Here is a 13,812-nt window from a genome sequence, read left to right on the forward strand (position 1 = left end):
CCAGGAGGTCTCAGGCATTTGAGAAATCAAAGACTGGAAGGCCAAGGTAGAGAAAGAAACAGGGAAGGATGTCAAAGCATTTCGCACTATCAAGGGGGGGAGTTCACCTCCACAGAGTTCAACACTTTCAACAGGAAGCATGAGATCAAGTGTCAGCTTCCTTGTGCTCGCACATCTCAGCAGAATGGAGTTGCTAAGCAAAAGCACCTAGCAGTTACAGAGATGGGATTGACTATGATCAGAGAGAGAGATCTCTCAAAAGCTTACTGGGGTGAAGTAGTCAATACTACAGCTCACATCCAACACGATCAACGTGCCCTATGAAGCATACTATGGTAAGATGCCCACACTAAGCCCATCTTTCATCTGAGGGTTTTTGGTTCTGATGTATTCGTACATGTGCACAAAAATAATAGGACAAAGCTAGTGAAGAATCTAAGGGGTACCACCTCTTCGACTTGATGAAGAAACAGATATAGACACATGGTCTTTGAGGAAAGAGCATCCCAAGCAAAAGTAGAGGTCATCAAAGTTCCCAAAGTTTTGACACCCAAGTTGACCATGACAGAGGTACCAATGACTGAAGATCCTGAGGAACCAAAGGAAGAGCAAGACGCACTAGAGCCACCCCAAAGTCAACTTCTAGTGATAGGAAGTTACCGGCCTGTTATTTGAAGACCCTTACACAATTCTCGGGTCACAGACATTCCTGATCGAGTTTTGGAGTTCGCTGGTCACGATGCTATGTGTTTGCACCCTCAACCAACTTTGCCTTGGTGGTTCAGATTCGACCTTTTGAGGAGGCAAAAGATAGGCTACCATGAAGGTAGAGATGGACAACATTCTGAAAAACACTTGGGACTTGGTGGCCAAACCCTACAAGTAAAGGTAACAGACCCTACAAGTAAAAGTAACAAGTACCAAGTGGGTGTAGAAGCTAAAGTTCAAGTCTAATGCGAGCTTGGACAAATATAAAGCAAGATTGGTGGTAAAAAGCTATGATTAGTCAAAGGGATTGGACTTTGATGAGATCTTTGACCCCATAGCCAGGATTGTCACTATTCAGACGGTGATCACTTTGCTTGCCCATCATGGATGGTCCATATTCTAGATGGATGTGAAGTCAACATTCTTGATCAGCACCCTGGAGGAGGAGGTATATGTTGATCAACCATCCAATTTTCAGGTTCTAGGGTCCGCTTCAAAGGTATATGGTCTAAAGCAAGCGTGTATGGGCTGAAACAGGACCCAAGAGCATGTACCAACGCATCGATCTATTCTTCTCAAAAGTCAAGAAGCTGGTTCATGGAAGAGTTAAAGGTGACAAACTTGGGATCTCTCCACTACGTCCTTGGGATCGAGGTACAAGGACATCATCTTCATCTCACAGGAAAAGAGGTCAGGCAGGAGTTGAGCATTCATGCCTCTTCAGATCTGGTACACGCTAGCAACTATCGACTAGGTTCTACATCTCTTTTGTGATGGACAGTTGTGTCAGTTCTCTGTGAAACACAGAAAGAATCACTGGAAGGCAAGTCTACCAGTGTTGAGCTATCTGAAGGGTACTTGCCACAGGGATTGAGTTGGCAAATTTTGCGACTCAAATTGTGCAGGTGACACCGATACCAAGCATGACTTCAGAGTACTATTTTGTGCTTACATCAAGGGCCATTTCCACAGCAAGGCCAACCAATGTATGTGACAACATAGATGCCAGGCAGCTTGAGAGACAATGAGGTGGTGGTGTCCACATGCATAGTACCACTACCGGATGCATCCATATGCTAAGCCATGATGAACACAATCATGCAAATGCCTGCTATTCGTTCTCTCTTGTCTGTTGAAGCTTCACCTAAGACCTTTCTTGGAGGTGAAACTAATGGGAGAGTATCGCTACATTGGCTTTGAACAAAGGCAGATGAATGCTCACTGCTAGTTCATAAATTTTAATTCCCCTGCTGCATGGTCTCGTATATGTTTTTTGACCTCTCAACCCAAACGCTCTTTTGCTGCATTGGCTTCTTGGTTGCTGTCTGACCCTCATGGAAGAGCCTCTGATCATTGTGCCTTCTTGTCTTAGTTCAACACTTCAGTTCCTTTCCCGTTGTGGGAAAGGAAACATCCTAGCGTTCATGCACTTGTCAAGAGAATTCGTCACTTATCACATGGCACATAAAGCACTGCGACACAGAATTCGACATGGCCAAATATATAATCTTTCCAGTTACTATCCCGTTGTTCCACACACTTGACGAGACAGAGGGCACTACAACACAGAATTCAACATGGCCAAATATATAATTGGGAGGAGTTTCAGGGGCATTGATTCTTACTACCATATTATATGGACCACCTTCAGGCCAAGCCAACACAAAGGGCCACACTTAACAGAGGGCACTACAATACAGAATTCAACATGGCCAAATATGATTGGGAGGAGTTTCAGGGGCATTGTTTCTTGCTACCATATTATATGGACCATCTTCAGGCCCAGATCCCTAAGCCAAAACAAAGGGCCACATCATATGGACCACTTTCACGCCCAATTCCCTAAGCTAACACAAATGAAACGGAACCTGCATAATCACTCCAACAAGGTGACTGCACAGATGGAAGGAGTGGTGTCAGAAACTTTTTCTTCATCATTCAAATATCCAGTAGTATGTTAAATGTCCAGTAGTACGTTTATACTATACTATAAGGCACAATGAATCTCAAACCTTAAGGGGTTTTCATTAATAATTGTCAGAACCAAGAGAGGAAAGATAGTAGCACGAACACAGTAGCAAGAGTGTTCTTACTATACTGTGTTCTTGCTACTACCTCCCTTCCTATATCAAAAGATAGTAGCGCACTCTTTTCTACTATCTCCCAAATAGCATTTGACCTTCCAAACCCAATAGTTGGGCATATGCAGTAAGTATTTTAACCTTCATACCTCAATAACTTCAGAATCTACCTAAACCTTATGGTGAAAGCTCTACTGACTTGCTCTGAGCCCTCTAATGATAAAACTTCTTTTTTGGAAAAAAGAAAGACGTGAATCCATCTCTAGAAACAGGAAGAATACAGATGGAAATTTAAACAAAACGAAGCAGCAAAAAAAGATTATCCACCTCTATGAACAGGAAGTGTACAGAAGCAAACCTTGATTCAATCTTCCATAGTCTTCTTATATGCAGCTTACATAAATCAATTCATGGGAGGAAGAATCCCATGAAACACATATTACAGTGTGTAAAGTCTAGACAATGTATAGTTCTACAAAAGCCATGAAAAAAATACAACTGGCAATTATGAGGTTCAAGTGCAAAGCAAGCTTACACGGTCTTACACACGACACTCTTCACTTAAAAAATTCCTTGAAACCTCCAAATCATTCTTGCTCTGCTTAAAGCTTCGACCCCCGCTTTTGGAAGTATAGTTCGTTGCATTAGTGCAGAGTCTATGGTCTTCCATATCAACAAACATGGTACCTGCCACAGTTTCACCCCCCGCGGCATCAATGCACAACTGTTTCACTGTAGTAAAGCGTTTTTCAGGGAGAGAAACCTCTGCCAGCAACCTCCGTGCATATTCTTCAGTGGCACATTCATAATCTTGCCTCCGTTTGAGGACCATGTGTCCACTAATTTCCCAGACTGCAGGATTGACCTGCATATCCAACACTTCTTGATCTACCTGACCCAATGCTTGCTTCTCTGCAAAGCACTGCCAAATTTGGGAGGAAAGTTAATATTCCTGACTGTAGAACTACAGCAAGACATAGACACTCGACAGCATACAAAAAAGTTAAAACTTGCTATTAAAAAAAACAGGGGAGCCTGCCCAAGGACAATCAGCAAACACATACCTGTGGAAAGAGGAAAACACGTTGGCCACAATCTGCAATGAGAACATTGAAAGGTATATTCTGTTCCTGCAAAGCAATGCATGCTCTGGCAACACAGCCAGCTAAATCATCAAGAATGCCTCCGCCTTGATACAAAAGTCCTTTCACTGGATAATTGACCAGTTCAAAAATTTTCACTCCTGTATTCTTGACGCTACCAATCCTGGTAACAGTAGCTCGCTCCACAGGAAAGGGGACAGCAAGATAATAAGCCTACACGTCAAATCTGGGATGAGAATGGCTCGCTCCACAGGAAAGGGGACAGCAAGATCATAAGACTACACGTCAAATCTGGGTCCAGTACAAATGTAAAACATAAATTCATGTCAGAATACAATCAAAAGTCTTTACAGACTTAGTAAATTACCTGGAAATGCAAGTGATTAATTGTTGCAAATGCTCCAAGGCTATTATAACCCACACGGAAATATGGGTTCTGAGCTTCAGCTGCCATATAGAGTGCAAGGCGGAAACTTGGTTCATCAATCTGTTGTGGCTTTGAATCGAGTACTTTCGGAACCAGTAGCACATGACCATATTCAATAGGGCTGACCTGTAGCAACAGTGAAAGAAATGCAAGTGTGACTCGCTAAATAACAGTCCAAGAACTTTATTGCAATGACGCTAGCATTGTTAACAGACACGTAATGACTCCAGTCCAGGAAAGAAAAGGAACATCAATAACTCACATTTATTGCAATGACATTTGGGCTGGAACCTGTGATTGTTTTCTCAGAATAGCCATGACATCCATGTTTGCTCTCTTCAAAACAAAATAGGACTTCTTCCTGACCCACTTTCGTGAAATTAAACTTCTTTGGGTCAAATGCCTGAAGGACCTGGTCTACTCGGAATTCTGTTGGACGTTTCTTCAGGTGCCTTCCCTCATTGAGCTGTGCAATAAATCCAAACTCTCCCAGGAGAACCTGTCACACAGTAAATTGAGGACTCCAAGTAAAAAATTGCTCTCACTGGTACAATTATACACGACAGCAATTCACATAACAAGTAATCTCACCTTTGTTTCACATGCTGTGACGTCATAACGGAACAGACCCCGCGCTGAACGTTCTTCCCACTGAAGACAGGCAAATTGGAAGGGAAAATAGCGTTATACACACACTCAAGTCACGTGTTCTTCCCACTGATGAAAGAGCAAATTGGAAGGGAATAGCGACAATCACACGACGCCATCTTTCACCCAATTAAGAAAAAACATGAGTGAAGCAAAGAAATCACCTGCGCAAGCAGCAGTGAATCAAGAAAAGAGCTGTCCTCACTATCAGAACTGTCGCTTTCAAAGTCTGAAACGATGCCCTTGGCAGTACTGTTTCCCTCGTTCAATGGATGATTGCAACAAAAAGTATACACTGGCAGCTTAGCCCCTGCAAAAGACACATTGCAAGATCAAAGGGTGGTTTATTCAAAAGCACAACGCTATAACCCATGCCAGCGAAGCAGGCTCAAATAACACGTGCACCTCAAAGCCATTTACCTAGAACAACCTTTACCTAAGTAGCCAGGAGAAACGAATATACAAATGATTTAAGACAAACCACTCCCTAAAAAGTCTGATGAGCACATTAAAAGTACTTGCATCACTAATAGATGAGAACAAACAGGACATTGCAAACTTACCAGGAATGCAGCAAGGACCAAGGCAATCTTTCCCGCAACCGGGCTGTTGGACCCCATCTTGATAGATAGAAACGATGGTTGAAACCCTCTTTATGGTAAGCATTGTTTTCACCGGTCAATTCTCTCAATTTCTCCCCAAACGGGGTGAAAGAGAGAGAGGGCAGATGAGGAAGGTAACCTCCCCCGGCTAAGTATGTGAGATCTGATGGATGCCCACCCTCAGCCGGGGTGGCTCCTCGACCACCGTGTAAAGAAGGAGTACTTACCAGCAAAAAGAAATACTGGACTTTCCTAACATAAGCACAGTCACGCAGAGGGGCTGGAGGATTAATTTTCAAAGCCGTGTTGTAGACTTTCAAAACGCTAGTTTGAATGAACTCGGCTGCTGATTGATTGAGGAAGGGCTACTGAAGACTACCAGCAATCTTGGGTAGGGTAGGGTTCATGAAAGGAGCGATGAATTCTGAGAGGTGAGGGAAACGAAGAAAGGTGCTGCAGGTGGGCAGCAATAGAGGTAGATTAACTGCACAAAGCCGAGATTGCAGTATTGGACGGAAACTTCCGTCAAAAAAGAGATGTGGACTGCAGGAGGAGGGAAGTGAGGGATGAGGGAAGGTGAGGGAAGGAGGCAAGGCAAGGGGGTAGAAGAGGGCAGAGGGGGTATGCAACAAGGAGGGAAAGGAGGAGGCAGCAGAGGGACAGAGGAGGAGGAAGGAGGCTGGGGGGAGCGGGATTTGAAGCAAGGAGGCTGGTGGCTAAGGCTATGAGGGGAGGGAAGAGCTTAATAGGGGAGAGGAGGGCGGCGAGGCCGACGGATTCAATCAGAAAGAATAAAAAGACGATCATGATTTTGATCTTCTCCTCACCCGAACCCGACTCTCTTGGTTTCCATGCAACTCTCCCACTTCTCAAGCTATCTTTGGACTCTGCTTCCACACGCCCTCTCTCGGCTTCCACCACTCGCCCTCTTCCGATCTTCACGCCCATGCACTCCACCAATTGTTCCCTCTCCCGCATGCACACTCGCAGTCCCCCCTCTCTCATCATCCCACCGCCGCCACTCCATGACCTTTTCCCCTTCTACCCTCTTCCGTGTTTCCATGATCCCCCTCACCCCCCACCTTTGTGTCGCCCCTCGCTTCCACATGCGCGTCGCCCACAATCTGTTCCGTCCCTGCGCCTCACAAGCACCTCTCCACCTCATGATCGTACCCGCCTTCGTGGCACCTTTCAGTCCTTTCATACACCGACTCGTTCCCCTCCAATTCAACCGTATATTCATGCCCTTCGCATATTCCGTAAGAACTACCGCGGAGTCTTCCATGCCTGCGCATATTCGTCAGACATCATCGTTTGCGTACGCCATCCATCATGTGCAGGTTACTGTCATACCGTGCTTCAACCACATATTCCCCAAGCATCTTCCAAGCTCCCTAAAATGGTCAAAATCTGACGGAAATGCTTGACCATGAATGATCAAACGTGCAAAATTTCCTAGTGCACCGTTTTTTCTCGCTCTCCCTCCTAACCCTCCCTATGCTAATTAACCTAAGCTAACCTAAGTGCTCATTGTGCTCTCCTCTTCGTCTCTCTCACCCTCGGCAAGGAAGGCAATCAGATGCCTATCGGAAGGCAATTAGATGCTTGACTCATGCAATCGGTCCGGCAAGAGGGGGATATCCAATAGGAATGCTCCTCTTGTTTTACCAACTTGACATAGTGGGGTACAATCGGTACCTCTATTCTCAAGTTGGCTTTGCATTTGAAATTAGGGGAATTTAGTGTTGAATCAAATGCAATAGTACCCCTTCAAGTTCATGTAATCCCATGTGAATAAATCCTTGTACTCTAGAAAGAGTCCATGGGATTTGTTAATGGACTTGTTGGGTATCTCTTTGTTAATTTGGATCAACTTTGGTTCTTCTCATCATCATGATCGATTTCAATCCTAACATGTGCCCATAACTCCGATAGGGTCTGGTGAGCTTCAAGTTGACATGTGCCAATCTTCCTGACAGAATGCTATCGGAACAGAGACATGTGCCCGACCTATCTGCTCCTCTCCCCCCCTGCTTCTCCCCTTCACCTCTGCTACACCTGTCCTCTTCCCCTCCCTGCGATTTCCTTTCGCCCCTCCTCTCCCCCTCCCTACGCCTCTGGTCTCCCCCTCCCCTCTCCCTCTCAGCGCTCCCTCTCTCCCCTCTCTGGTGCGCCCCTCCTCTCCCCCTCCCTACTCCCCGTCCCCTCTCCCTCTCCCTCTCAATGCTCCCTTTCTCCCCTCCGCTCAGGCCTCCGCCCTTCCCCTCTTTGCCTTGGCTCTCCCTCCACTTCACTACTCTCTTATATATACCTGTTGTGTGGCGACAGAAGCTTCTGCAATGGCGATACCCCACCCGCTTCTCTAACCTACCACTCGCTTCTCGAATACGCCACTGCCTACCTTACGCTTTCCTTAATCTTTGCAACTAGGCCGATTAAGACCTTTACACTTACCTTAATTTTTGCTACGCTCACACCTACTAATGCTAATGCCCGTTTTTTACCAGTTGGGGGGCCCTATTCAACTCACACTACAACATTGCAGCTTTGGGGAGATAATTGATGCCACCATGAAGCAATGCCACAAGGAGACATGCAACCAATTTTAGCAGATCTAACATTAGTTGTTGATGCATCCGAGAAACACCCAATCCTTGCTTATTAATGCCTTTATCTTTGTATAGAGGTGCGACTTGAGGGTGCAAGTCTCGCATGTGCACATACAACCCCACTACAACCCCTTAGGAGATAATGCATATGTAGCTTCAGCCCTACTATGGGGGAAAAGTGTTGTATCTGAAGCTTGATCTATTTTTTCAAAAATTATTTTTTGCCGTGCTTTGGACCTAGGCGGCATTAGGCCCCATTGGCGAGGTTCGGGGACACCGTCACCAAAGCTAAAAATACATGAAAATTGGTGCATGAGTTGCTTATGAGTTGTGTGGTCAATATTGTAAGATAAGAGTGTGGCTCACATAGGAGAAAAGTAGTGGATATACTACTTGTATTTTGTATCTTCCTATTTACTAGATAAGAAAGATGCAGGACTGGCTATTTCTCCATGGACGTAGCCCACACTAGGTGAAGCACGTATAGCGGTGTCTCTTTGTCTCTTCCATTCTGCATGCTTTCTGTATTGTGTATTTTATGCATTCCACATCTTGCATTGTTGCTCCGTTATCGCATTGCTCCTAACAAAAAGTAGGGCATAGGTCAAACTTAGGACAATCCCAAATGGAATACCCTATAGGAAACATGAAAAGGTAAAAGGAGAGAGTCAAATGGCAAAAAGGAACTGTAAGCTTGACCAAAGAAAAACTCACCCCAAATGAGATACCTTAAATAGAAGAAGATTTTTTTTAATGTTCATCCACACTCTCACAAGGTCATCAGACTTCGATCCTGGGATTCGAAAGAGGAAAGAGGAGCATAGGCAGTGGAAAGGCATGAGGGGGGTGAAAAGCAAAGCATTAATAGGGAGGAGCAAGAGAGGGTGAGGTGGAATAAATGTAAAAGTAGAGCACATTTAGTAGACCCATATACATTACCCCCAAAAAATACTGAGACTTCCAACCATTCCTAAGAACCCCAAAAAAGCTAAAGACTTCAAAAAATATTTGGTGTCAATAAAACAAATTTAACAAGGTGGCTAACTACTACAAGCCTTGCTAGGGTCCAAATAGGAAGGTACTCTTAGTAGATTTTAAAAACCTAATAAGCTGGCTAACCACTATAAACCAAGATAGTAAGGTACCCTTAATATAAATATTAGGTCCTTTAATGGAAAAGATTCAAAGATACATTAATTAGTACAAAACTAGGAGGGGCGCTGGGAAAGACACATAGGGGAATAAAGACATCCCTCAAATTTTCAAATTTTGAACCTATATCTTTGGCCTTAGCATAATTGGACTATCTCCACCTTTTCAAATTTTGAAGCTATATCTTTAGCCTTAGCATAGATTAGTCGTGGGCACCTACTTGGACTATCTCCACCTTTTCACCTAAAATAATAATTGTTGAAAAATAAAGGCTCTTTAATTCCTTAGGTCAAGTTATATGTATGTTATAATTTGTTGAGATTAAGGACATTTAGAGCATTTAAATGGGAAGTGTAGATGAACAAACAAATGGAGGAATTAGGTCCCCCCAATAAATAGGGAGGAGAAGTGAACCCTCTTGTTGCACTTTTAAATGCCCTTTCTTGTATGTTTAAATACCCATATCATGACAAAAAAATTTGGAACTTTGCCCAACCAAAGTGATGCAACCATCAAGCCCAAATTATGGATAATATACAGTAGCTCAAACAAAGAATAAAATAATTCCTCCCATTATTAATAAAAGGGGAGAGAAGGGGGAAGGAATGCAAATGAAGGGTGGGAGAGGAGAAGGGAGGAGAGTGGAGGTAAAAAAAGAGGGGGGATAAAGTAAATGAGTTAACAATGGGGAAGTATAGTCCCTTGTCATGCATTCAAATAACCTATCATACATTTAACAAGAGTGCACAAGTGTGCGTGGGCACTGCCTCCTAGTTTTGGATGCAAAAGAGAAAGCAGATGATTTTTTAACAGCATTGGGCTATAAAAGGTACATGAATGGAAATTTAATGCACACAATTTAATTAAATTACAAATGGAATTTACAGAAGAGTTTCAATATCCACCATAACACTACCTCCGATGAGGTAGATAAAGGTGTAAAATCCTAAACATTATACCCTAAACTCCTCATTAACATAATAAAGGCTCGAATAACAAATACCTATCCCCTCAATAACCCTTACCTTAGACATGTTTTCCTCATCTTTTCGTCTTTTTCATTTACCCCACAAGAAAGAAAGTTCCTCATGCAAGCATACATGATTGAGACCAAATTTATCAAGACAACCGGTGAGAGTGAGCAAAATTGCACTCAAGGGAATGAATCAAAGTTCATTGCCATACTAGGCCAATGTTAAGATATAATCTGTAAGGCCTTTCATAATTGTATATGTTGTAGGTTCAAACTCCATTAGGGCTTAGTTGTCCTCTTTAATGTACCTATCAAGACATTCGGCTCGAACATGTAGCTTCTTCATCATATTATTAGGATTGCTAACACATAATAGTTTTGCTTTCAAAAAAAAATCATAACTTTCATAATACAAATGATATCAACATTAAAAGTCACATGCCAAAAAAATTGATTCAAATTGTTTTTCATAAATTCACATTGATTGAGTAAACCTTCCTTAAGGGTAAGGGCAGGGCTTGATTATTCTAGTCTCCCATAATCTAGTCTAACCTAATCTAACCCAACCTAACTCAAAGTAACTAACCTTCTCCTTCCATTGCATCCTCAACCTTCTTGCATTCTTAACCCTTCTATTAGGATGCAAAATGCAATTAGAGGAAGTTAGAGATAGTGTTGCAAGCAAATACAGTCACAAGTTAACGAATTCATAAGCTACGAATTTTGCTAGAGCTATCCAAATTCCATCAGCTCATTTCGATCGAAATGAATGTTGGATTAGTCCCAATCTATTACTATTGAAATAACCCTTCAAGTCAAGACCAAACCCATCAATTTCTCTCATTTTCTTTAAGGTTGCATCCCCCACACCTAGACATCCGAACACTATTGTCATCTCCAGTATCGGCTCCTTCCCTTCCTATCTGTATGTCCTTCAAATAAAAAGTCAACCTATTCAATTCCATGCTGAAGGCATTCACCACCCCTTGCACTACCACCTAGCTGTGTCCCATTGTTGTTATGCCATTCTCCCAAGCCACCCCCACAATAACTTAGATTGAGGTAATGGGTTAGCACTGAAAGAGGTAGGAAGCTAGTGTGAGCAAAGAAGTGGGGGCAGTAGCTGTATGTGAGCCTAAAGGGATGAGGATGGAGAGCCGAGTGGAAGAGTGAGCGAAAGAGGGGGGAGCAGACATAGAGTAGAAGAAGAGCATGAGTGAGAGGAAGAAACAAGGGAAAGGAAGAGAGAGGGGAGCAAGAGGGCTGAAGAGGAAGGGGGGAACCGACAAGAGGAAGGGATGCCTGTGTAAGAAGAGGGGCACTAGTGTCTATACCTTAACTTAATACTCTATTGTGAGGGGGCTTACGTTTAATTCAAAGGGCTTATCGCACCTTATTATTTCATCACGAGGGTAGAGTAAAGTAATACTGATATAAATTTTGATTTTATTTTCAAGGGAGAGTAGGGAGAGGGAATGCGAAGGGGAGAGAGAGGGGCACTAAGGGACGCTGAGAGGGGCATGAAGGGAGGCTGAGAGGGCAAAAAGAGGTGGAAGGGCCGAGGAAAAGAGGTATTTCAAGGAGAGGGACGAGCAAAGGGAGAGGGGAAGAGAGCAGAACAGGAAGAGAAGTGAGTAGAGGGAGAGGGCCACCAAGGAAGTCTGGGAGGGATTGAGGTAGGGGCAAGTGAAACAGGAAGGGGAGGACGGGGAGGGAAGGTTAGGAGGCAAGGGAGGGTGAGGTAGCAAGAAGCCAATGGAAGGCAAATGGAAGGCAAGGTGTACACAAGAAAGGGGAAGGAGGAAATCATTTTACGAGAGCAGGTTTACTTCAGTTAATTGCTTGGCTAGGGGGAGTATGTAACAACCTATTTGTGTAGGGATTTATGACAATTCTTTGTCATCCCCCATCTTAATAGTATAATGAAAAGCAATTGCTTGGAACATGGTTAAGGCTACTTAAAGAAGTGGGAGTGGGAGATCATATTGAATTAGAGTATCCTAGCTCTTGTAGATCCCTTGTAGATCCTCATGATAAGTCTTCACCTACCATCCAAGGTCATGTAGGCTTGCTTGATTAGGATCATGGACATCCCACAAGCTTTTATGCATGTGTGTTTGCATGTACGCATGCATGTGCATTCGTGCATGAGTGCATGTATGTGTGCATGTGAGTGTGTGTGTGTGTGTGTGTGTGTGTGTGTGTGTGTGTGTGTCTCTATGTGTGTGTTTGTTTGTGTGTGTGTGTGTGTCTGTGTGTGCACGTGTGCATGCGTGCATGCATGCCCACTTGTTCTTTATGGTTCGATTTATTACATTCTAGGCCATCGGGCATGATAGAAACCATTATACCTCTCCCCTTCCTCCTTAGATACATATGCATGTTTAAAGCCATCCCACAAGCCTTTATGCATGTATGTGTGCATGCACACATGCACGTGCATTCGTGCATGCATAAAAATTAGAGTAATGAAAGCAAACAAGTACATATATAAGTGATAGAGAAGTAAAAGAAAATAAAAGAAAAAGAAAATAAGATATATACAAAAGAAAAATAAAAGAGTGTAAAAATATTAAATGTAAATATATGTGGAGGTTAAAGGCCACTGTGCCTTAACCCCAGTTATGTACAATACTCAAAGACATATATATATGGATGACATAGAAGATTAGGGTGTTTTGCACCGACCAAAAAAACTTGTGTGGCTCTCACCCTCCTGTTCCGCTTCTGTTGAGAGCACTCTCAATCGGTATCAGAGCTATCATTCCTTGCCTTCTTACCGCCCTTTCCTTCCCTACTGCTGTGGAAGCTTGTGCTTCTATTCGCTTGTGGCTTCGAAACGGAGGAAGGGAATCTCGTTTTTCTTGCTGCAGTAGTGATTTTTAGGCCGTTGCCTGCTTCTCAAAGCTTGTTTCTTTCTTGTTTCCAGCCTAGGAAGGGTTATCTTTGTCCATAGTTTTACATGGAGTCTCCTACTACCCGTGGGGCTGTATTTTGACATATACTAGGTCGTTTTTACTGTTTGGTGTGTATACAACAAGCTGCCCCTCCTTTCTAGATAGTTTGTGGCTTGATTCAAGAGTGGCTCATCTATTATCCCCTGGGAAGCACAAACGACCTACTATAGCATGATTCTAGCTTGTGGTTTGCTATTTTTTTGCCTTCGGAAGCAACTAACGAGTTGCTTTTTGGAGAGATTCTACTGCTACGAGTAACAAGCTACACTTGGAAGGGCATCAGCATGAGTAGCCAATAACAACTAAGCAAATTTGGAGCAAGAAAACAATATGTGTCAAGTTTTGGATCCTCTTCTATGTTTCTACACCGCTCGTGTGTTGGACGGGCTCGTTGAGACCATCATTTTTTATTTTGTTAGTTCTGGTGGACTCAAGAGTTCCTAAAACTCTGTGTTGCTCATCATTCGCACTCCGATGGTGTTTATAAATAGATCTATTTGCAATAATATTTTTTGGTCCATGTGTTGGACCCGGTGATTGGGACCATGGTTT

At 43.3% G+C, this 13,812-nt stretch overlaps 1 protein-coding gene across 1 annotated transcript; it reads right to left on the reverse strand.

The window, feature by feature from the left end:
• Positions 1-3,134: 3,134 nt before the first annotated feature.
• LOC147901606 (GDP-L-galactose phosphorylase 2-like) lies at positions 3,135-6,565 on the reverse strand. The gene is made up of 7 exons (XM_087374506.1): positions 5,531-6,565; positions 5,132-5,277; positions 4,911-4,970; positions 4,582-4,818; positions 4,260-4,445; positions 3,854-4,105; positions 3,135-3,711 (listed from the first exon to the last, which is right to left on the reverse strand). Exons 1-7 carry the CDS (start codon positions 5,631-5,633, stop codon positions 3,331-3,333), a joined length of 1,365 nt encoding a protein of 454 aa, XP_087230632.1. The 5' UTR covers positions 5,634-6,565; the 3' UTR covers positions 3,135-3,330.
• Positions 6,566-13,812: the final 7,247 nt, after the last annotated feature.

This window comes from Dipteris shenzhenensis, chromosome 5 (assembly GCF_047967505.1).
Source record: "Dipteris shenzhenensis isolate YYH24624 ecotype China chromosome 5, Dip_SZ_1.0, whole genome shotgun sequence".
In the NCBI taxonomy this organism is placed as follows: domain Eukaryota; kingdom Viridiplantae; phylum Streptophyta; class Polypodiopsida; order Gleicheniales; family Dipteridaceae; genus Dipteris; species Dipteris shenzhenensis.

Coding starts and splice junctions, on each gene's coding strand:
- LOC147901606 (XM_087374506.1), bottom strand. CDS start 5,633: ATGCTTACCATAAAGAGGGTTTCAACCATCGTTTCTATCTATCAAGAT. Junction 4,446..4,581: donor CAAATGTCATTGCAATAAAT/GTGAGTTATTGA, acceptor CTGTTGCTACAG/GTCAGCCCTATTGAATATGG. Junction 4,106..4,259: donor TTAATCACTTGCATTTCCAG/GTAATTTACTAA, acceptor TTTGACGTGTAG/GCTTATTATCTTGCTGTCCC.